The 24,446-nt window shown below is 32.7% G+C and overlaps 1 protein-coding gene and 1 long non-coding RNA gene across 3 annotated transcripts in view; one reads left to right on the forward strand and one right to left on the reverse strand.

The window, feature by feature from the left end:
- The window catches only part of LOC306669155, a 98,235-nt gene that overhangs the window by 17,376 nt on the left and 56,413 nt on the right, over positions 1-24,446 (reverse strand). The gene's annotated exons all lie outside the window — the stretch shown is intronic.
- LOC306669124 (UDP-glucuronosyltransferase 2A3-like) lies at positions 4,103-24,263 on the forward strand. Of its 2 annotated transcripts, none has more exons than XM_079153001.1 (6): positions 4,103-4,871; positions 15,441-15,589; positions 18,798-18,933; positions 20,325-20,408; positions 20,862-21,081; positions 23,338-24,263. In XM_079153001.1, exons 1-6 carry the CDS (start codon positions 4,148-4,150, stop codon positions 23,615-23,617), a joined length of 1,593 nt encoding a protein of 530 aa, XP_079009127.1. In that variant the 5' UTR covers positions 4,103-4,147; the 3' UTR covers positions 23,618-24,263. The 2 variants fall into 2 exon arrangements, with proteins under 2 accessions (XP_079009127.1, XP_079009126.1); XM_079153000.1 differs by having other exon boundaries at positions 4,104-4,871; positions 18,798-18,929; positions 20,321-20,408.

Below are 24,446 nucleotides of genomic sequence, written 5' to 3' on the forward strand. Positions count from 1 at the left end.
ACCTATTTCTCAGATTCAATGCCAGTCAGTCAGTCTGGATAATAACTCTCTTATGAGGCAAACTTCCACTTAATATGAAAATCTGTGATGACTTCAACCTGTATAGAAGTATTTTTTTCTTAATATATAGACCATTGTTACTACTTTGTTAACAAAATAGAATCATTAATTTCATCTTTGTGGGTGATGAAATTTGAGAGAAAGGATGTAACTCTCTCATTGACAAACATCACTTTGCATAATATGTGAATGGTAGTCTATTTACATCCCAACTCCATGTAACTAATCTCACCAATATCATCAAGTGTCTCAGTGGTTTTAGGATTAACTCAAGCCTGAGGTATCTGTTTTTTAAAAATAAACATAAAAAAGTAAAAAAAAAAATTGATATTAAGGCACATAAAACTGATCTTCCTTTTTAGAATAGAAATAATGTTATCTTTTTGCAAAATGGAATAGGAGAGAAATTTAAATTTACCATTTTTTTAAGGGGAAAAATATATACAGTGGCAACTGTTGGTAAATCCTCATTATAACAGAGAAAGACAAATGTATGTATATTTAGAGTCTCCTCCTAAAAGTACTAACTTCTCATGCTGGATTTGGACTATAAGATTCTTTAGATAATTTAAAGTATCTATTTAAATTCACATTTAAATCTAAGAAGTAAATTTAAGTAAATAATGTCAATGCCGTTCTTTTGGAATTTTCACTGTGTTTGTATATTCAAGATAAAGAGAGTAGTATTTTGCAGAGATAATTCCTTTGTGATCATGATATGTTTTGTTTTACTGAATTATCCACAGTTATTATTCTCACATAGTTCTGTTTCCAAAATCATTATTATATATATAACATGATGTTACATATTGTGTTATATACCATTTATGTTACATATAGATGTACTAGTAGTTCATGTAGTTTCACTGCCATATGATGTCCACTCTATTAAGTACCACATGGTTCATTTATTTCTTCCTCTTTTGATGGCAACTGAATTCTTTCCAAGATTTATATTATTTTGTTTCCTTGTAATCTAATTATTTTCTATGTAAATCTTTGTGAATTTGTAATGGTTGTTCTTTAGTTGAATGGCTAAGTTAGGGATGATATGGATGTTCAACTTGAAGAAACAAGCCAGGTACAGTGATACACACCTGTAATCCCAGCTAGTCAGGAGACTGAAGTAGGAGTGTCACACCTGTTTCTTTCTTTTGTTGACCCTAAGATATTAAGAACTGTTTCACAGGGATTAGTACTTTCTCATTTAATTTACAATTTTATCAGTGATAAATCTTTGATGCTAGTATCTAAGTTTCTGTTGCCTCTGCTTCTTCCTTCTTTTTTCTTTATTGACTCCAGGGGTATGTTACAACTAAGCTACATTCCTAGTTCTTTTAATATTTTTTGTTGTTGTTATTGTTTTCATACAAGGTCTCACTAAGTTGCTGAAGTTGGTTTTGAACTTAAGATCCTCCTGCTTCAACCTCCTAGGGTTACATTTGTGCTACAAAGTGCCCAGCCACATAATCATTTTTGTTGTTGTTCTTTGTAGTTATACATGACAGTATAGTATAATTTGACTTGTTTAGATAAACATGGAGTACACCTTACTCTAATTAGCATCCCAGTCTTCTTGTACATGTTGTAGAGATTCACTGAGGTGTATTCATGTGTGTATATAGGAAAGTTATGTCAGAATCATTCCTTTTCTTTCTTGAATTTGAATTGAATGAAAATCCACCTTAGGGCTACCTGTGTTAACAAATCACAGGGAGGAGATTGTTGTTCCACACAATGCCAACTCTACAGGCAATTTTCCTTGTTATAAACCTGTGTGTATTGAAATTCACTTGCAAAGGTGAGGGTGGAATTTTGGAGTCTAGCATTAGTGAATGTATGTGTGGAGAAGAGAGCTGGGATAAGACTTTAGGCTTTCACACTTCCTCAACCCTCAAGCACCCTGTGTATCCTTTGCAAGGATAGCTGAAGTTCTGGTGAAACCTTGTGCTTCAGAATTCCTATGTTTACTTGTTTATGAGAATCTGCTGATTTTAATTTTCTTGTGAGATCAAAAATAAATTTTATGAGATTAATTTTATATTTTATCCAATCTTTTAAATGTTTTAGTTTGTCCTAAGAGAAATCATTCCCATTCCTTTAAATTTCTTTTATATTACCAGTGTTAGATGTTAGTTTTCTTGGATAATAAAATAATTTAGAGAGATTTCCCAAATAATACATATACTTGAATGTCATATTTGTATGTTATATACCCTTTCTCTCTTTGTCTGTTAACAGTATTTTATAGTCCATCATGAACTTTGTCATAATGTGTACATAAATTCATTGGTTTTTTTCCTCCTAATTGCTTGTGAGTTATCTTGTATGAAAGGACTTTTACCTTCTCAGATTATAATGTTACCCCTTTTTTCTTAGACTACTTTTATGGCATAGGTTTTTGGTGTTATTTCTGATTTTTTTCTTTTTTTCTTTTTTTTTTGCCTTGCTTTTTATCAGCTAGCACCAGAAATTCTGCAAATCCTAATCATATAATGTAATAAAATTTTCTAATCTTCAATGCTCTCTTTACTGTTGTGTCTTCTAAATAAAACTTTTCTGGGTATTCTGCTTAGCAATAAAATAAATACAAAAATTTGAAATATCATTAATATGCCAGTTTCACTATATATTATGACTGAATTTAAGCTTTGATATTATTAGTATCACACTTCATAGAATGCCCTTACATCAGTATTTTTCCTTCAAAATTATAATTTTCAGCTCACTCTTAAAGACTTAACTAAAGCATTATTTCATCATTTCCTTCTTTCACACAAATAATTTCCTCCAGGAATTTTTCCCTCCTACCTGCTAAGACCCATCTCTCTTATGGTTGTAGTTAGTGTTGTTTAACTGACTCCATACTGAAATAAAGTGTGAACTCCTTTTTAAATGGACCTCTATTGTGCTCTCTACCTCCTGTCACAGTACAAAAAGTGACATACACCAAGTGCTAAACACTGTTAAATGCATGATATTATAAAGAAGGGAGAAACTGAAATCACATTGAAATATGGATGGATGACAGGAAACAAAACCTGTATTTCTAATCTTTACCTCTCTCCTGAGATTCAAGTGTTTAGAGGTCAAATGTATATATATCCACAGACATGACTAATAACTAACTCACACCTCGCAGGCCAAAAAGTTTTCCCACAGTTATTCCTAACTTTGTGTTTCATGTCTCTGTTGAGTCACTGTTCTCTGGTTCCTTGAATTATAAAATAAGCCATTCCTTAGCTTTTCACATAGAGGTTGATCCCCTTTCACTTGTCATCAATTCATAAACTCATTCTATGCTTCCCATGTGTAAACCAACATTAGAGTTAAAAACTGAAACCAGGGAATAGCATCAAGTCTCTACAAAGTCACCTAAATTTTCCTTTTCAACACTCCTTCTGTGTCACCCTGTGCTCCACAAATACTGAACTTAAGTGATCACAATTCCACAATTTATACATTATCATTCTTTATCTTGAGTTCTTCCTCTCCTCCTGAGTAGCTCTCTTCTGCCAACTTTGCTTCTAGGCACACCTGCTAAGACTGCTCCACTTCCAGAAGGTTTTCTGATTTCCTTCATATAAAAGTGAGGCATCTTTCTCTGGAGTCCTGAAACAGTATAACACTGCTTGATAATTAGTATTTACCTCCTTTCATTATATTACGTGTCTTCTGCATACTAGTATATAACAAATTTTAAGCCAAGACTTGTAAATGTTTCCCCATATTATCAAATATCATTTTCCATAAGATACACCATATGATTTACTGAACTTCCTTAAATGCATTCTTCTATTGTACTTTGAATTATTAATCTAAAGATATTCAAATTTTTACTGTTTTAAGATATTTAATGCAGAATGATTTGAATACTAAAACAAATTCTGTACAAATGTTTAAAAGGTTCTTATCATTTAACAAATGTCATATAAGTGCTGCACCCAGACAATAAGATTGACAAAGTTCTCTGCACATGTGTCCTTTCCTACTTTCAGAAGTTAATATTTGACTTTCTTCTTACCAAAGTTCTTACTTAACCCAGTGAACACTCCACCACTAAAGATCAGTGCAGAGAGACACTGACATGATGTTTGAGAAATGGGTTTTGACAATTCTTCTGCTGCAGTTCTGCTGTGTCGGGTGTGGATTCTGTGGGAAGGTCCTCGTGTGGCCCTGTGAAATGAGCCACTGGCTCAACTTGAAGACCATTCTTGAGGAACTCCTGCAGAGGGGACATGAAGTGACAATTCTGACTTCTTCACAGACTTTCTTGGTTGACTATCACAAACCTTCGGCATTCAATTTTGAGGTGATCTTTGTGTCAGGGAACCAAGAGGATGCAGAGAAAGAACTAAATAAGTTTTTACATGTAGCTGTGAATATTATGCCAACATTGTCACTGTGGGAGTCAGCAAAATTATTTCAAAACTTGTTTCTTGAAGCAACTGAACAGTTTGAAGAACTCTGTCGGAAAGCAGTCTACAATGAGTCCCTCATGGAGAAGCTCCGGGAAACCAAGTATGATGTCATGGTTATAGACCCCGTGGTTCCCTGTGGGGAGCTGGTGGCTGAGTTGCTTGGGGTCCCTTTTGTGAACACAATAAGGCTGTCCATGGGCAACACTATAGAGAGATACTGTGGGCATCTTCCAGTTCTGCCTTCCTACGTGCCTGTTTCCATGGGAGGACTAACAGACAGAATGACCTTCATGGAAAGGGTTAAAAATATGATGTTTACATTGTTCTTTGACTTCGTGCTCCAGCAATATGACTTTCAGTTTTGGGATCAATTTTACAGTGAGGCATTAGGTAAGAGACTCTGCTTCTCATGGTACACTAGTATCCAAAGACCCTTAGGAAGCCAAAGAAAAGCCTGCAGAAATGTAAGGAATACATTTTTCAAATCATTGATTTCCACATAAAAGTCTGTAAGTGATAACAATGAATGGTGGGAAGACAAGAATTCTTTTGCAATGGTTAATCCTTTTCCTCTCTTCTTTTTTTTTTTTTTTTTTTATTTTGCTGGGGGAGTTCTCTTGGGATTGAACCCATGGTGTCTTATGACAGAGGTACATCCCCCTTCCTTTTTCTTTTATTTTTATATTTTTGCTGCTCTTCTTTCTAAGTTATTGAGGCTGTCCTTGAACTTGTGATATCCTGTCTCAGAGGGGATTAAAAGTATGCATGACTACCCTGTGTGGTTACTCCTTCCTTATAATTATCAGACTGTTTTGTAAGTTACCTTGAAACTTAATAGATTGTGATCAAAACAAGAAATAAATACCATATAAAAATCAATGTTAGTCTAAGGGAAGAAGTCTTTTTTTCACCAGATGTATTTACAATATTTAAATACTTCCAAGACATTGAACTTCCCTTTACTATGATATTCAACACCTTATTGGTTAAAGGGGAAAAAAGAATAAAAGAAAATGTGCAGTGTATAACATAATAACAATATCTTGCATTATACCAGTAATAAACTGAAATGTGAGTATTTTGAGAATGGAATTAAATCCATTATGAATTTAATCTGAATTTTGCTTCCTCCATTTTTGAAAATAACTTCTTATTACTCTCAAATTTATATCATTCTCCACTTGGACCAGTGTACCTACCATTTCTATGCATTTCAAATCAGGTAGGAAACTTCAGTATGTTTTGTGAACTGCTTCACCATAGCTGGTCATAATGAAAAATGTCCTAGGATGCTTCATACTTCAGGAAGTACAAAATAGAGTTGAAAACTTAAATACCAAGCTCTAAAAGAGTTTATTTCTCTAGACATTAAAAACGTAGTAAATTTTTCACTTCACTGGTAATATTTATTCAACTTACTTTTAGTTGCTTACCTTTTTTCAAATGATTGATGTTGCTTCCTAATTTTCGTCTGAACCCATCAACTGAAGGTTTGCACTTCAACTGTTTTTGAGAATCATCAGGAAATACAAGCTTCCACACAAACGAGGATAGTGGGTATTAAAACACACTAGCTAATTTAACTCCACAATTGTGTTAATTTGCTAGGGCTGGTAAAGTAAGGAACAGAAACTGGTGACTTTAAAAATGTAATTTTCTCCAATTCTGGAGGTTAGGAGATTTACATCAAGGGCAGCTAGGGTGTCTTTTTCTTGGGGCTTCTCTCCTCTTGCAGATTCCTATCTTCCTGTGTCTGCACAAGGCCTTACCTCTTCCATCTCTGTGCCCTGGTGTGTTTTCCTTTTACAGAGGGATACTAGTCATATTGGATTAGGGCCTCACCCTTCAATTCACTTAACCTTTATCAGCTCTAATCATCACTTTTATAAATGTAGTCATGTTTCAACAAGGGAATTTGGGAAAACACAACTGAGTTCATCACACTGATTTTCTTTTTTATGTATTTATTTATTGGTGTTTTTATTTATACAGAATGGTGGGTTTCATTGTGGCATATTTGTTTATACTTAAAATGAAATTTGATCAAATTTACTCTCCAATACCTCCCGCACCTGCTCCTCTTCCTTCTCCTGGATCCCTTCCTCTACCCATTAGTTTCTCTTTTACTTTCATGGCATTTGCTCCTCTTTGCCCATTTATTTTTCCTCAGCTTTACATGTGACAGAAAACAAATAATGCTTTCCTCTCTGAATCTGACTTATACCACTCAGAATGTTGGTTGGCAGTTCCACCCATTTTCCTACAAATGACATAGTAAGTGTTCAGGAGATTCCATACCTTGACTGTTGTGAATTATGCTGCAATAAATATGAGAATTCCTGTATCACTGTAGTATGCCAGCTCTAATTCTTCTGGATAATTAACAAGAAGTGACTAGCTAGATCTTATGATAGTTTTATTTTAAACTTTTTGGGAACCTTCACACTGGGTTCCCTGATGGCTATACCAAATTTACATTCTCACAAACATTGCCTAAAAACTTTTTTCCCCTGATTCTCACCAGCCTTTATTATTTGTAGTCTTGATGATTGCCATTCTCACTGGCATATTGCCATTCTGATGGAATCCCAGTGTAGATTTGATTTCCATTTCCCTGGTGACTAAGCATGTCGAATAGTGTTTCATGTAATTTTGCCTACCAATTTATTGATTGGATTATGCTTTTTTAAGTTTGCTTTAATTAGTTATACATGACAGTAGAATGCATTTTGGCACAGCATATATAATGGAGTATAGTTTCTCATTCTTCTGGTTATGGGTTATTGTTCTTTTTGTTTTCAGTTTTTTGAGTTATTTATATATTCTGGTTATTAATTTTTTGTTGAAGAATGGCCAACATAGATGTTCTACCGTTCTGTCAGTCTTCTCTTCACTGTTCATTGTTTCTTTTGCTGTGCAGAGGCTTTTGAATTTGTTGTCATTCCATTTATTGACTCTTGCTTTTATTTCCTGAATCATAGGAATGTTTTCACCTGTGCCTATGTGTTGAAATGTTTTTCCTTTTTTTTTTTTTTTTTTCTCTAACAGTTTTAAGGCTTCTGGTCTTATATTTAGGTCTTTAATACATTTTGAGTTCTCTTTTGTAAATGGTGAACAATAGGGATCTAGTTTCACTCTTCTATATATGTGCATTCAGTTCTTCCAGTGCATTTGTCAAAGAGGCTTTTTTTTTCTACAATATATGGTTTTGTCAACTTTGTCAGTTTCAAATACTGTCTTGAGATGCCTCCTGTTCTGCTTTTTTCCCTAGGATTGCTTGGGCTACACTGGGTCTTTTGTTCTTCCACGTGAATTTAGGACTGTCATTTCTAGTTCTTTGAAGAATATTATTGGTCTTTTGATGAGAATTACATTGAATCTGTTCATTATTTTTAACAAAATGGCCATTTCAATGATATTAATTCTGCCTATTCATGAACATTAGAAGTCTCTCCATTTTTTAATGTTTCCTTGAATTTCTTTCTTCAGTGTTCTGTAATTTTCATTATAGAGGTCATCACCTCCTGGGTTAGGTGATTCCTAGATATTTTATTTTTTGAAGGTATTATAAATGGGATTGCTTTCCTGATTTTTTTATGAGCAGATTCATTATTGAAGTATAGAAAAGTTATTGATTTTTGTATGTTGTTACTTTGATCAATTTGTTTATCAACTCTTGAAGTCTTCTGGTGGAATCTCTTGGATCATCTATGTATAGGATTATAGGAATACAAATATGGATAATTTGTATTATTGTTATCCTCTTTGTACCACTTATTCTTTCTGTTGCCTAATTCCTCTGACTAAAATTTCAAGTAATACATTGAACACGAGTAAGAGTGGATAGTCAACTCTTTCTTTTCTTGATTTTAAGCAAAATATTTTCCATTTTTTCCCATTCAGTATGATGTCAGTTTCTGGTTTGCATGCATAGCCTTTATTATTGCAAAGTAAGTTCCCTCTATTCCTAGTTTTCTCAGGGGTTTTATTATGAAGGGATTTTGTACTTTGTTGAATGCTTTTCTACATCTTGAAATAAGCATGTGGTTTTTGTCCTTTGTTCTTTTTATGTTGTGTATTACATTTGTTAAAGTTATCAGAAAATAAAAAAATTATTTCCACATCTTTATTTTTACTAGAAGAATAGTGTAGGTCCTCTTTATATTGAAAATTAGGGTGGTTGCCTAGTTCAAAACAATTTTCACGGATATCTCTTTAAACAGAGAAAGGGAATGGGATTTTTGTCTATTTAATGATTGTAGACAAAATGTAATCCTTAAAATATAAGGCAAATTAATCCCTCATTCTTAGTAGAAATTCCTTTTTGTGCAAGTGCTCTCATTGATTTTTTTTTTCTGTATTTTATTTAGAGACAAAGTCTCACAGAGTTTCTTAGGGCCTCGCTAAGTTGCTGAGGCTGTCTTTGAACTTGTGATCTTCCTACCTCAGCCTCTGAAGCCACTGGGATTACAGGCATGTGCCCTGTGCCCAACTCATTAATCTTATTCCTGCAATTTACCATATTCCTTACTTACTAGGCAAATATAATGCACCAAGAATATAACTTAGTTCATGATGTCAATAAAAATGACAAATAAATATGGCTAAAAAATTTGAAAGGGGCAAAATTGTATTTAAATTAAAAATAACTGGATTTTTATTTCCTCTCAGCACCATTTGCATGTTGTCATATCAAGATGTTTTCTATGCAATATTAAGCATATGTCCATAAATATATTTTTTTACCAATAGAGACAAATGTTAAATATACATTTTTACTTTTTTTAACCTGATACAAATGTGAAGATCTTTAAGATTTATAACATTTTCACCATTCTTGGTATTACCGTAATAATATTAATTTTTTGATATAAGAAATCACTGAATTACTTCAGTTCTGAGAAGTACTTGTGTTGTTCCAACTCTGCCACTACAAACAGCATTAAATTGAATTGATTGTATTTGTGTCTCTGCCACGATGACTTCTAATCTTGTTGAACCACTTAGCATTTATCCTCAGACCTTTTCTGAAGCTGGGTCGCAAATACAGTTATTCCATTTTCTAATGGGTTCTTTATCATTTAACCTGTAACTGTTCTGTCATTTTAAGCAGCATAAGAGTTTTTTCTGTGATATGTATTTTAAATACTTTTTTCAGTACACTTATTAGCATATAAAAACTTTAGTCTAACTTAAGTGCATCCTTAAAATAATAGAATCATCTTCTCTATGTCTTATAGTAAATAGATTGTTACCAATATCTTATAAATCATCTTACCTAGCTGGTTTTAACATTCTTTTGCAAAATTTTACAGTAGTAACATGGATTTTATTTTCTAAACATTGTATTGTTTATTTTTACTAAATAATGCACAAATGGATGCTTGGACTGCTACTTATGTTTAATACTAGTTTGATGATACAATTATGTATTTCTGTAGTGTTACACCAAGTAACTATGGCCAGACAACTGTCTGTTTATAGTTTTTTTGTATAATGCTGAGCATTCTGCTATATGTCTTCTGTTCTATAAGAGCAATGGAAAACATTTTCTTCCTAATTGACTGAAATGAGACTATAATTTTTCTCCTACTTTGAAGATTTTTAATCTACTTAAAATTTTATTTTTGCATATTTTGTAAGGTGGATCAGTTTCTTTGCATTTTACTTTTCTTCCATTCTTTTTCCTCTTTCTTTCTTCTCTGAATCATTCCTTCTCAACCTTCTCATCTCATTTCTTTCTTCTACTTTGCACAGGGATAGGGAGTTTTCCATCAATGTTTGTTGAAGGCTCCTTCCTTTCCCCACATATCTGAAATGGGTGCTTTGTCATTCAGAACTTTCATTACCAAAGTGGTTTTGCTGCTGTTTGTTATCCTATTTACTTTCCATTGTATTAGTTCTTGACATCTGTAGGATAATCCCCACTTCTGTTGTATCTCTTTGACAGGAGTTTCTTCATTATTTTTGATTCTTTGCTTTTCCATGTAGATTTTTAGAGTCGCATATAAAGTTCTATAGAAATTGTCAGGTTCAATGAATCTTCTGATTTTTATATTGTAGTAAGTTTTACAATGAATCTGCAGATCAATTTGGGAGAATGGACATCTTTATGAATGTAGACCCTTGTAGTCCATGAACTTGTTAGCTCTTTCATTATTATGGGTTCTAAAAAGATTGTATTATACTAAATATTGTTTACACATGATTTTGTTGCTTTTGTTGGTGTTGATAATCAAAACAGAACCTTAGGCATGTTAGGATAGTACTCTTTCTGAGCTACAATTCAGCCCCTAGTTTATACAATCTTTAGAAATTATTCAGATTTAAATTTTAAAAAATACCATTTTAAATTAAATTTTCATCTGCTTGTGCACAGACATTGTTATTTATATTTTGCCATATCTTTCAAAATTTAAACTGTCCTAAATTCTAATGACTTATCTCTATTTTCTTTTGGATTTGCTATATAACAAAGTATCACCTAGATAATCACCTAGATCTTCTTTGTTCACATAATTGTTTTCTTATTTAAGTGCAGTAGTGTGGAACATTGTTGGATTGATATGTCCTTATATATACCATTGACTTTTTCTCATCCCGATTAGAATGCTTACAATATTTCAACACAAAAGGCTACATTTAATGAAGACTTTTAAAAATTTTGTGCCTTATACTGTAAGAGAATTCTTTTCTATTCCTAATTTACTAATTACTTTCAACCTTATGAATATGATTATTATTTCTTGAAATGTTCGTGTCATAAAGTTTTGCTCTTTCCTTTGAATAAAGTGGATAACATTTTTTAAATACTTAAACTATCAATTCATTCCTAGAACAAGTCTAACTTTTCCTTATCTTCCATTAAAATATTACAGTATTCAGTTAACTAATGATCACTGGGTTATATCGACTAAATTATAAGTAGGGTTGATTTTGAATATTTTTTCTATTAATAATAATGCCCTTTTCCACAAATACATCAATTATTTGCTCTTTCTTTTTTTAACTCTACTATTTCTCAAACTTCTTAAGTTACAATTTTTTTTATTAATTATAATAAATGCTACAACTATACTTCAGGTCTCATGTTTGCTGTTTTTCATTTATTTTTAATCTATATAATCTTAATTTTTTTTCTAAATAGTTTCTGATTTCATCATTGGCAAAGGCTTTTTGAAAAGTGGTTCTAAATTTCTAAGTGTAAAGCTGTCTATGAATTAGTTGATGGGAGAGTAAACTTTTGTAACAAAACTTTTAAGCCCTGTGGTGTAAAACAGCGGCCCAATTATTTTTTAATGGCTTTATTTTGTCAGAGTAGTCCTTATTACAAATAGGCTCACAGATTCAGCTGGGTGAGTTTGATGGCTCTATTTCTGAATTTCTTGTGATATTGTCAGTTTCTGGACAATCTGTAATATTCCTTCTCAATTATGGTGGAGTTTTAAATTTTACCTAAAATTCCATTATGTTTTCCTTAGGGAGTTCATTTCATGGAAAAATGGAAGATAACTAAATTTAAAGTCACCCAGTTAGAAAAATACAATAAAGTGGGAGAAATACAAAAGAAAGAAAATCCATGAAATAATTGTAGAAATAAAATAAATTCACATAGACAAAAGTTTTCGGTTATAGAAAACACTAGGTTAAAAAGATCTAATTATATTTTGGTCAAAAAGTCTCCATCTAAAACATTAAAGTATATAAATTCCATAAAAGTGAGTTGACAGAAAGTGTACTGCATACATAACTATGAAATAATACATATGTGGCTATATCAAAATAATAATTCATTTGCTGTCCTTACTTGGAAGTTATTTATTATGCTAATATTTTGATGTGTTTCTGATAATCAGTATATAATTGAATTAAAAATCTAATGTAAATTCCATATCTTTAACCTGAGACTCTTCATACATTTTATTCAATTAGTTAACTGGCATATTTTATTTTTACAACTGCTTTATGAATTCTATTCTTCATTTTTTCTATTTCTTTAGTATATAATTGATATATAACTGAATTAAAAATCTAATATAAATTCCATGTCTTTAACTGAGACGTTGTATACATTTCCATACATTGTATACATTTTTCTTCTCTGAGTTAATTGGCATATTTTATTTTTAAAACTGCTTTATGTTTTCTATTTTTTGCTTTGCCTATTTTTTTCTATTTCCACTTATGTTTTCTTTATTTTTCATGTTTCCTTATATTTGTGGTGCTGTCAAACATTTCAGTCTGTCTTTAGAATGTGCTCAGCACATACCTCATTGTAAGTATTTGTGCCTCTTATGCTCTGGGAATATAGCTCATTTGGTAGAGTGCCTGCCTTGCATGCAGAAGACACCAGGTTCTATCCCCAGCACCACAAGAAAAAAAAAAAAAAAAGTACCAATAAGTATATATGTGTCTTAAGTTAGAAGTGAACCAGTGTTTTCATTTTATATGTTCTCAGTGTACACCCAGTTATTTGATTATCTCATAAAACTATTTGGTTTTAATTATCATTTGTATGCCAATGACCCCAAAATGCAAGTTTTGGGGGTAGACTGTCTCCCTTGTAATGCTCACCTCTATCTCCAGATGTCTATCACCATTTGGATATTTAGCTGTATTTCAAAAATTTCCTGACACCAAAATATTTTGGAAGTCTCCCATTTTATTCAATTAAACTCAGTCCCTCTAGTGACTCAGGTGAAAGATAATTGGAATCATTCTACATGCAACACTTTTTCTCACCGTATCTAAATAATCTGACGGGAGATCCTGTCATTTCTCTTTTCAAAATGTTTGTAGGATTTGAGAGCATCATATCATCCATTGTTAATATTCTGGTTTGTGCTACAATGATATGTCACCTATCAGGAAACAATTGACCCTACAGTGTGAGGTGCAGTAAAAACATATACAACAAAACACCATAAATGCACAGAAATTATTTCTCTCTCATGTACCTATCTACATGAAGAAAGTAAATTCTAGTCACTAAGTCATCCAGGAATCCAGAACTAATTATCTTATTATTTTACATACTTTGTGTTATTGCTCTTGCTCAAATAATTGGACTGAGTTATTTGTAGACTGGCCTGAAGGAAAGTGAAGGTGAAATAAAGAATATACTATTAAAAAAAAAAAAAAAAAAAAAAAAAAAGAATATACTATTTACTCTTTAAAAAAAGTGCTCTAGACATTGCGCATATGAATTTTCTCACATGCCATTGGAAATAAGCTAATACCTAGATAGCCTAGAAGTCAACTCTACAAGTCAGTCTAGCTAACATATCACCTCAGAAATCGATAACTACCACTTACAAAATTTTTCTCTTGTCTATATCAATTACAGTAAGGTATGCAGCAATAAATTGAAGTTACCTCCAGGAGTTCTTTGAACTAAAAACTATCTCTTTAGACTCACATATGGTTTTAAAATAATAGATGCAATCAATATCAATATTCATTTGGCAGTTCATACATGATAATTTTTTAATTTTATATTACTTATATAATTGTCCAATGTTTACCACTATTTATATAAATAATGTAATTACAAGAAAAGAATCAATGGTATATTTTAATTCTGTAATTTCATTCATAATTCTTCAGTATAACTTTTAAAATGTCTTATGAAATTGTTTGTCAATTTTGTATACCTTTGTTCAAATTTATTTTCATTTTTCTTTGACTTTATGTGTGTAATTGTGAATCACTGCTTTAAGAATACAATTTTACTGAATCCATTAGGTCTTCCTAAAAATTTGATCTGGAATTTATGAACATATACTTCACTTAGAAAATTAGTGATCAAGCCAGGATAAAGCAAATATGAAATAAAGTGCCCAATATTTGAAGTGCTAGGGTTCAAACCCAGTCCCTTGTATAGCTAGGCTCTACCACTGAGCTATATCCTTAGCACAAAATAAGACACTTATAGGTCATAAAAACTCTGATGTGGAAGGTGTGGGGAAAAGTTCTCTTTCAATCTCTGGAAATTTCAAGCTGAGAATCTTTGGGCCATCTGTCTTCATGACTACATTAAGACATTGGCTATGTGACTTCACACATATATTCAAAACCTACTAAGAAATTACTATTCAAAGAGACTTTTTATTCCAGGCTCATATAGTTACAAATTATATTAGAATTCCAAGTAAAAAAATATTTTCATTTGAGTTTTTATTTTCTCAGTTGCAAAGCACATTTTCTTGTGTGTAGGAGAGGTTGATTTTATTTACAAATACTCATCCTTTTTCACAAAACTCATAAAGTTAATACTTAGAAATTGCCGCTTTCAAAAACCATCATATTAGTTAACACTAAAATAATATGTGGTATTAATGTTAATGTAATTTATATGTGTATCTCACATATAGGGGGGTTGAATTGGGTGTGAATTAATCAGGAATTTTTTACTAAAACATAATGACAAATCAATTTGAGTAATAGAATTTGAATCATGGAAAAAAGATGGATTGAATTAGGTATGGGTCCTTCAATGCTATGTTTGAGAATATAGAAACTTTAAGACAGAGATGTATTCGTGGATAAAAACTGGGAAATTGTTGAGAGGTGACTTGAATAAGGCTTATGTGATGGAGTTAATCTATTTTCTCCATTTTAGAGAGAAAAAATGAGTACTAAAATTCTCAATGGTTGTAGTTAAATTTTTGTTTCTTTAACAGTTATTAAGTTATACTTAGATATGATTTCTCCTTCAGTGCCCCTAATCCTTTCTTTTTTTTTCTACATTCTCCCTTACTTCTTTTCTCACTCCATTATCCCCTCGTTCCTTTTTTCCTCTTTTCCTTTGTTCCTTTTTTCCTTTTAACATATAGTCATTGTAATTATTCTAATGGTCTTAATTCTTTTCCTTAATAGTTTATAAAGTAATCTGTGGTGCATTTTTTTCATAGCAAATATATGTATTAATTTTCTCCACCAAAATCTTCTTTTCTCCAGGAAGACCTACTACATTATGTGAGACTATGGGCAAAGCTGAAATTTGGCTAATCCGGACATACTGGGATTTTGAATTTCCTCGTCCATACTTACCTAATTTTGAGTTTGTTGGAGGATTGCACTGCAAACCTGCCAAACCTTTACCTAAGGTAGGTCCATTATAATGAAAATTGTCCCATTTTTCCTTTAAAATTTACAGTTCCAATAGCACAGATATGTTGTTGAATATCTTCATTCTGTCACTGCTAGCTTATTTTTTTTATCGTAGTGGTCTTTTTGGATTATATTAGGTCCTATGAAATTACTTGAGAATTTAGCCAAAAAAAAAATAAATAAATAAAATAATTCCAGTGGTATACTAAAAATACCTGTATCTTTAGTGTGGATACTGAGTGCAGACACAGGGAGTAGAACCATGGGAATCACCAAGGAGACCATTACAGTCTTCCCAGTGAATTTGTAAAGTCATCACCAGTGACAGTTTCCAAAAGGTTTGATAAAGAAATATACCTTCATGAGAATTTCTTGTGAATTGCACAGGATTTGATGAATAAAAAGAAATAAGTATTAAGGGAAAATATGGAATAAGGTAGCATTCTTATATTTTAATTCTAGGGGTTATTGCATAGGGGTAACCTTTATTGTCAGAGGCAACAATTGGTGAAAAAACACCAAGGAGTTGATGATGAGTTTAGTTTTTTCCCAAAGGAGTTTTCATGTGATTTCTGAAAATTGTTTGGGTAGTACATGGTCTCAGTGTTGGTAGAAAACATTAAAAATAGATTGATAGTCATCAACAGACAGAAATAATAATAAAACTGAAAAACTTCCCGGGCAATGCCTGTAATCCCAGCAGCTCAGGAGGCTGAGTCAGGAGGATCACAAATTCAAAGATAGCCTCAGCCTGTGGTCCCCACTTCTGAACTGAAGGTCAACACATTGCTGGACAGTCACAGGCCTGAGCCTTCACTCCATGAGATACTGAGAACAACCAGCTAAATAGTGACCCCTATCTCTCCCTCTTTCTTGGTCCTACAGTCCAGTCCTTGGGCTGTGGCAGCATTTAGTCACTCAGACACCTCAGTAAGCAGGCAAGATATAGCAGAACCTTGGTTCCTGAGCAGTGGCTGCCCCAAGTGTTCCTCCCAGCTACCCCAAGAGGCCTCAGCCCTGACCCTGGAAGATGTGGGAGGCAGCCTGGAGCCTAATGGAATTCTTTTAAAGAAAGATTTTGTGAAGAAGCATTGAGAAAAGACATTTTTCTCAACCACTATGCTTGAGAAGATGGATACAGGAGAAAATTTCATGTCATAATGACTTAGCAGTAATTTTAAATACAAAATATGTCCCTGCCAGTGTATGTGAAATCATACCAAAGATGAGATCCACTTTCCAGGAGCAGGAGAGTCCCACCAATCCTGCTCATGGCCTTTAGAGTTGTTCTCTGGGGAGGAAAGTGAAATAACATGGTCATTTTTCTTTCCATTTTCATGGTGAAATGCATGTGTACCTTCTGACTGTGAGCATTCCTCATGTTGTCAAAATAAAGTCAATCATTATTGAGAGAGAGAGAGAGAGAGAGAGAGAGAGAGAGAAAGAGAGAGAGAGGGAGAGAGATTCTTAAATGTTATTACTGAGAGAGAGAGAGACAGAGACTCAAATATTATCATTGCTTTCTATAAGCATGATCAGTATTTAGTTTTTGAATGAAAAATAACATTGTATGCCAAATTCCAAAGTTTTCAATGAATAAATTTGAAATGTCAGAAATATTGGACAAAAATAAGTTTTAAGAAACAAAAAAAATTATTAGATCTCTTTGGTAAGAACATTATTGTTAATTATTAATAGAGGTGAGTGAGGAGACAAAATATTTTTTATCTGGTTGTAGGCCAGTGACAGTAATCTCCTTAGTAGGCTACAGGTCAAGTGGAGTGCCCAGGAGAGTTCTTGTATTCTGTTTAACATAAATATAGCATACTTAAGTTTAAAATTTCATTTCATGATTATGAATCTGCTTTACTTAGCAGACAAGATTATGGATGCAAAGACACTTTGCTAAGTACTGTCAGCACAGAAGTTAATGAAATAATAACTAAATAAATATACTGAGAGAGCTATAACACATCCATGATCACTAGATAATCCCTACCATAATATTTATCCTTTTTTCTCCCCTTTCACATGTATAATTACTCAAAAATAACTTAGACATGATTTACAAGAAGTGATAGTGATTTAATTCCAAACTTGATTACCTATTGATACAGACTCTGAGGAGTATGACTACCAATCATAGCTTTTATGTGTGATGATTGGATTATGCTAGTTACTAGACACATAAATAAAGAAGTAATGAACCAAATTAGTCAAAAATACAAATTAGCAAGAGTGTGTATGTGTGTGTGTGTGTGTGTGTTTTGTTTTGCTTGATGAACACCTGTTTAGGAGAAAAATATTATTTGGACTTCAGAAACACTCTCCTGACATTAAGCATGCTGGAAATCACAATGCATTAACTCTCAACACATTGTCTCTCCTCTGATAATTTACTAGCCATAAATAGAAAATAGAGTGATACCAGAGTGACCACAATACTTGCACAGATAATATAAAACATACCTTTAGAAGGTGGCATTCACACAGATTATTATGTAAAAGTTTCCAGTCCTGGACTTTACAATGGCTAGTTTGCAAATCTCTAAGTAGTGACTCAGGGAAGTTTATTTTTATTGGATTTTGTATTTTACTTCTGCTCTAAGGCTCAAATTAAATGTACCATTTTATAAAAGTCATTATTATTAGAGCAGGCAATGAACTGTGGTATCTCCTTCCAAAATATTTTACTATATATCACATTTTTGAGAAATTTCGCCATAGCCCTATTAATGAGGAAAGTGGATTCTTCTGAAAAATTATCTTAAAGTTTGTCTCACAGGAAGGTAATTGCTGGGTGTAACAGGCATACTGAAAATTTAAAAGCCTAGGTCTGGATCCTTTCTTGGTCTTCCTTCCATGAAATATTTTTACATGTTTGTAGACAACTCTGTTGGTTGGGAAAATGATACCTTGAGAGTAACAGTTCCACTTGCCATGAGATGAGCTGCCATCATTGCCTGTTTGTTTCTGTGGTGATTTGATTCATATTATACTTGCAATCACTTATGATACATTTTAACCATAAGTTTCAGGGACATACTTCCTTTCAAATAGATACGTAGTTATGTATCACAAGACAGAACCAGTCTAACAATTTCTCTGACATTGCTTTTTTTACTTCTTCCACTTAGAAGTATAGGCAAACATGTTTTTCCTCATGATGCTGCACTTTTTAATAGAAAGAATGTTTGTCTGCAGGAAATGGAAGACTTTGTCCAGAGCTCAGGTGAAGATGGTATTGTGGTGTTTTCTCTCGGGTCAATGGTCAAAAACCTCACAGAAGAAAAGGCCAATTTCATTGCCTCTGCCCTTGCGCAGCTTCCACAGAAGGTCAGTACAACCCGAAGCCCTGGTCAACAGAATCTTACTAATAGAACAGAGAGTATGCCTAATAGTACTCTTTCCAGATGGATGTTGGAACTCATAACACTAAGGATAACATTTATATAATATTAAAATCTTGTACTTAGGTCCATTTTATGACTTGCCTACTGCACCTTGGCTTTTCTGTGGGAACTCACTTTGTAATCATTGATTTTTAATAGAATAGGGGTATATATATTAGGTCATTCGTAACATTTTGGATTGCATGGATTACTCTTGAACTACTCATGGATTAGTTTTGAAGTATGTTAGCTCCATGGTGTAAGAAAAGAGAAAGATTATACACAGAGTAGAGAAAAATCATGCTAAAAATATATATTCCAAATTCCTGAGTTTTTTAAAAACTCTATCAAAGTATATTTGGTTTAGAATAGAAGATTAGATTCATTTATTCTTTCCCAACTCAATGTTCTACAGTTAATAAGAAAAGCATAACATTCTTGTCAAGCAGTATGCATTTGTAATTTGTTATTCAATTAACTTTGATTTTTATAATTAGAAGTCTATATTCTATTCTCTATATAATCTTGTTCATCAACCATCTTGGTACTCTTTATATTTATTTATTAGTTAAACTACATAGGATGGTACAAAGGTACCTATGCTAATTAGGCATGTTATAATTTCTGGTTTTTATTTCTATGCTTGTCTCTTAAAGTTTGCCTTATCCCCTGGAAGACAAATATATATAAAAATGGTTAATATCCTAATTTTAAATATTTCCTGAAAAGTGAAATATAAGAAAATCCTTATCAAATTCCCCATCAAAAAAATTAAAGAAATTAGAAAGATTGCTGGGGAGGAAGGAAAAGGAAAAGGACAGAAAGATAGATGAAAGGGCAGAAGTAAGAAAGGAGGGAGGGAGGGAGGGAGGAAGGAAAGCTGGGAATAAACTACCATCAATGACAACAACAACAACAACAAAGACTAAAAACCTAAGGCTAATTATATTGTTGAAAAAAAATTACATGTGTAACATGACAGGTAGAATGAAATAAATAAGTTTATATAGAATTTGTGTTTCTCTTAATGTTTTTAACCCTATGTTCTGATTTATTAGACTAGTTTTATTTATTTTCTATTTATTTAAAGAATCACTTCCAATATTTAAAGTAACAAGCCTCAAAATATGTGTACTATTCTGAATAGATTTTGAGTAGAAGCCTTTACAGATGCATCCTAATATATACCTCAATGTTTACAAGTTGCAAACACTTTCTCTATGCTCGCTCTCAGCTAGCACCTACAATATGAAGGAATGTGATTTTAAATAAGTCTACAGTCTTAACACAGCCTCACTGTGTGTACTTGCAACATTATAGCATTGTCTTCCACAGGTGGTATGGAGATACAAAGGAAAGAAGCCAGCCACATTAGGAGCCAATACTCGGATTTTTGATTGGCTACCTCAGAATGACCTTCTTGGTAAGACTGTGGAAGAAGAAAAGCTATACAATTGGGTAGCAGAAAAGTTAAGAAATTTCTTGTGGCCCTATGTTCTGTGTTAAAAAAATTTAACACAGAACAATTTTTGTCTTCCAGTTTTAAAGCAGGTGTAATTAAACAATTGGCCATTAATTTCATAGACTCGTGCCCTAGTTCTGTTAAGACTCTCCTCATACTACAAGCTTCAGTTCCAGCTCTGATAACACCACCTCAGTAATGCCTTCTCAGACAATAAAGAAGGAATTTGTTCTCTTTCTGGGATCACAGTTTTTTAGGGTAGCATTGTTTTACATGGTGGACTTTCCAAAAAAAAAAAAATGTTACATTTTCAGTGCCTTATATACTATAGCTTTTTGCCCCTTACATCTCCAAAATTATGTTAATGTGTTAGCTTGATATCCATGCACGCTTCTCACTCTATTCCCAAACTAGGTCATCCTAAAACCAAAGCTTTTGTCACTCATGGTGGAACTAATGGGATCTATGAAGCTATTTATCATGGGATCCCTATGGTGGGAATCCCCATATTTGGTGATCAACCTGATAACATCGTTCACATGAAGGCTAAGGGAGCAGCTGTGGAGGTGAAATTCAACACAATGACAAGTGCGGATTTGCTCAGTGCGTTGAGAACAGTCATTTATCAACCTTCGTGAGTACTGTTACTTTTAAAGACTTCTCTGCCATTGATTGTTATCGGTAATCCCAGGAAAGTTTCACTATTTCATAATTTTGTATTTGGTTTATTTTCAAATAATATAACTTGACTAATGTAAATCCATTTATTTCATTCCCAACTGGTAAAATGATTTCCTGAGATGAAAATAAAACAAAAAGAATGACAGCAACAAAACCTGGCTTCAAAAAATCTACCAATGTTTTACAAAATAAGCACCATATAACAGGAGCACTTGCATTGTTTTTCTGGATAATCTGTTTAATTTCATGAATAAAAATATTTAAATATCATAAACCATTTATTAAGTACAAAATAGAAGCAGTAATGTTCCCAATATTAAATATTCAAAAATAACTGCAATACTCGGTGTTAAACAGTGTTGTTATACACTGCTCTTAGGTAATAGTTATTTCTAAATGATTAATAATCTTTGGGATGTTAAAGACATCATAATTTATGAGATAGCAAGGGATTAGGAATTTCAGTAATTCTTAGTATGATCATTTTTTCCCTATAAATGTTGATCTTGATATCTAATCAATTACATTCTTACTAGGATGTTACTTACTGACAATTTGGTTCATTTTATTACACATGAAAGTAGATAGATTTTGTGATTATTTTTAACTCTAAGGTATAGAATGTACATTGAACTTTATTATTAATTTTCAAATTATTGATGCAAGAAAACAATTATTAATACTCATAGAAAATTCCAAGTAAATACTAACAGTTGTCTATTTAAAATGTATTCACATTAACCTTTAACCTAATATTACCTCTGAAATTATCTGAAAACACAATGACAGAGTAGTGTAGGGAATAAATATGGATTTATGGTATTCCATTGTCTTATTCTAAAAGACAAGAAACACAAATGATTACATTGTAATATATAAATGATAGTACTTTTAATTGTTCAAAATATTTCATCATAAACATAAAACAGCACATTAAAATATGTAATAATATTTTATGAACACAGTCCTTGGTTATTCTCTTAGTCATTAAATGACAGTTCTTCTGCATTCATGTATATATAGTTATTTATAAAATTTATGTATATTCTCTGTCAATAAAAAGTAAAAATCTTAACAAAAATCTGATTTGCAGGAAAAGATTTTGATAGCAACTATACTTTGCCTAAAATGCAGTAGAATTACCACGTGAAACTATTATCTTGACCTTACCTATAGTTCAATGCAGGTGAATGGCAGCATGACTCTTCTTCATTATACACAAAGAGTGCATGTTGATAATCTCACGCTGCTGGATCCAGTGTACGATAGTCACTTGTGAATGATGAGTACACTCCCTTTCCCTGATCCTAACAATGTTTGCCATCACCAGTATATATCCTCACAAACCACATACCTGTTTTCATCTCTGTAAAAGTCAGTCTGGAAGTTTTACTCATGATACAAACCAATGTGAAACCAAATAATTCTGACTAGGCTATTAGGAAACTTTAAATGAAGACACCTTACCTGTTAAATATGTAGATTTCTACCCAGTTGTGTTTGAGAAGTGATTAGAGCTGTTAACAATGACTATTGCTATTTTAGTGCCATGTTGATTAGGGGATCTAATTCTAGGGAGATTTTTTTATTAGCTTCAAGAACTCAATGCACTTGGATATGCTACTTTTGAAATAACCATAGTGTTTTCCTTTGGTCTGGATATGGCCAATAAAGACATTGTCATTTTCATCTCAAATATGCAAATATGTGCAAAGGAGTAATTACCACACTGCAAAGATCTCAACACTGTAAAGTGAGTCATTAATGTTTATGACCAGTTCCCCATGTTTGTCATATGAACTAGTTATTGTCAGTGACCATGCATATTGATGTATTAAATGATATTACCCAATAATATTGGATCATTCACATCTTGATCTTAAACAGTTCTGGACAATATAGCTCACATAAAATCAGTTATTTCATTGAAAAATTAGGCTATCCATTCACAAATAAATATTCCACTTCTTTCAGCTCTACATTTCTATTTCTAAAGGCCACATTTTATTAAGAATCTAGCACATCTACCCTGTTATGACTCTTAAAACCCTGGGCAACTGGCTAAGTTCATGCAAGATAAACTTTCCCTCAACATGTCTATGAATTTTGTCTTGTATAACACATTGTATAACCTTTGATTCATACAACATAGAACTTAACCACAACAAAAAATAAAAATAAAAACTAACTTTATGAATTTGTCTTTTAGCTATAAAGAGAATGCCATGAGGTTATCAAGAATTCACCATGATCAGCCTGTAAAGCCTCTGGACAGAGCAGTCTTCTGGATTGAGTTTGTCATGCGCCACAAAGGAGCCAAGCACCTCAGGCCAGCCTCCCATGACCTCACCTGGTTCCAGTACCACTCTTTAGATGTGATTGGGTTCTTGCTGGCCTGTGTGGCAACTGTTATATTCATGGTCACAAAATGTTGTTTGTTTTCTTGTCAAAAAATTGGTAAGACAGGAAAGAAGAAAAAGAGGGAATAGATCAAGAAAGAGGGAACAGACCTTTCTAAGTTTGGCAAAATCCTGAATAAGGAAATCCTCTTAACTTCATCCTTCAAGAGCTTACTGAAAATCCATCTGCATGCTGTGTTCAGATATCCCAGTCTGGGCTGGAGGAGTAGTTCAGTTGATCCAGTGATTGCCTCGGATGCACTGGGTTCGATCCCCAGTATCACAAAAAGGGAAAACAAAACAAAACCAAACAAAACAAAATCCCAGTCCTTTGACTTGGTCTAGGGAAAAGCCTAGAGTTCAATATGATCATCAATAGTGAGTGTGTCCCATTCTTTCTTTCCCAGCTGTCTTTACCATCTTCCTCTCACTTTACTGACACAGGGGCACTACAAAGTCTACATATGTTCTTTTCATAAGGTAATTTAAAAATTTTAACATCAAATTATATGCTGACTAATAATATGCTGAATCCTGGGACAGGCACAAAGTGTAAATGGAATTTGATGGATGTGGGGAAATCAGGAGTTAAATTCAAAAGTCCCTCTATACCACACAAATCGAAGAACCACCATAGAAAATTAGTTGGCAAATTTCTTTTTAAATTAAGAAAAACAACTCTTCTGCTTCTTTACTGTTACAGTGATTACAGCATGATTTTATAACTGATGGTCCATCACAGTAGGTCTACAAAATTTTCATTGAAGACATTTAGATAATCATTGTCTTTTTCCTGCTTTTCTTCAAATATTCTTGTGTGTTCTCTGCTGGATGGATTTAGGTACTGTTTCCAGAAAAGGAAGATATCAATATTTTTTTTTTCAGAATCAGGAATAAAGGTGAAGAGATCATTTTAAGA

Source organism: Sciurus vulgaris (genome assembly GCF_902686455.1).
Source record: "Sciurus vulgaris genome assembly, chromosome: 9".
NCBI classification, from domain to species: Eukaryota; Metazoa; Chordata; class Mammalia; order Rodentia; family Sciuridae; genus Sciurus; species Sciurus vulgaris.

Excerpts from the sequence above, each read along its gene's own strand:
- LOC306669124 (XM_079153001.1), top strand. The coding sequence starts at position 4,148 with ATGATGTTTGAGAAATGGGTTTTGACAATTCTTCTGCTGCAGTTCTGC. Across the intron at positions 4,872-15,440 it reads ATTTTACAGTGAGGCATTAG|GAAGACCTACTACATTATGT; the intron begins GTAAGAGACTCT and ends TCTTTTCTCCAG. Across the intron at positions 15,590-18,797 it reads CTGCCAAACCTTTACCTAAG|GAAATGGAAGACTTTGTCCA; the intron begins GTAGGTCCATTA and ends GTTTGTCTGCAG.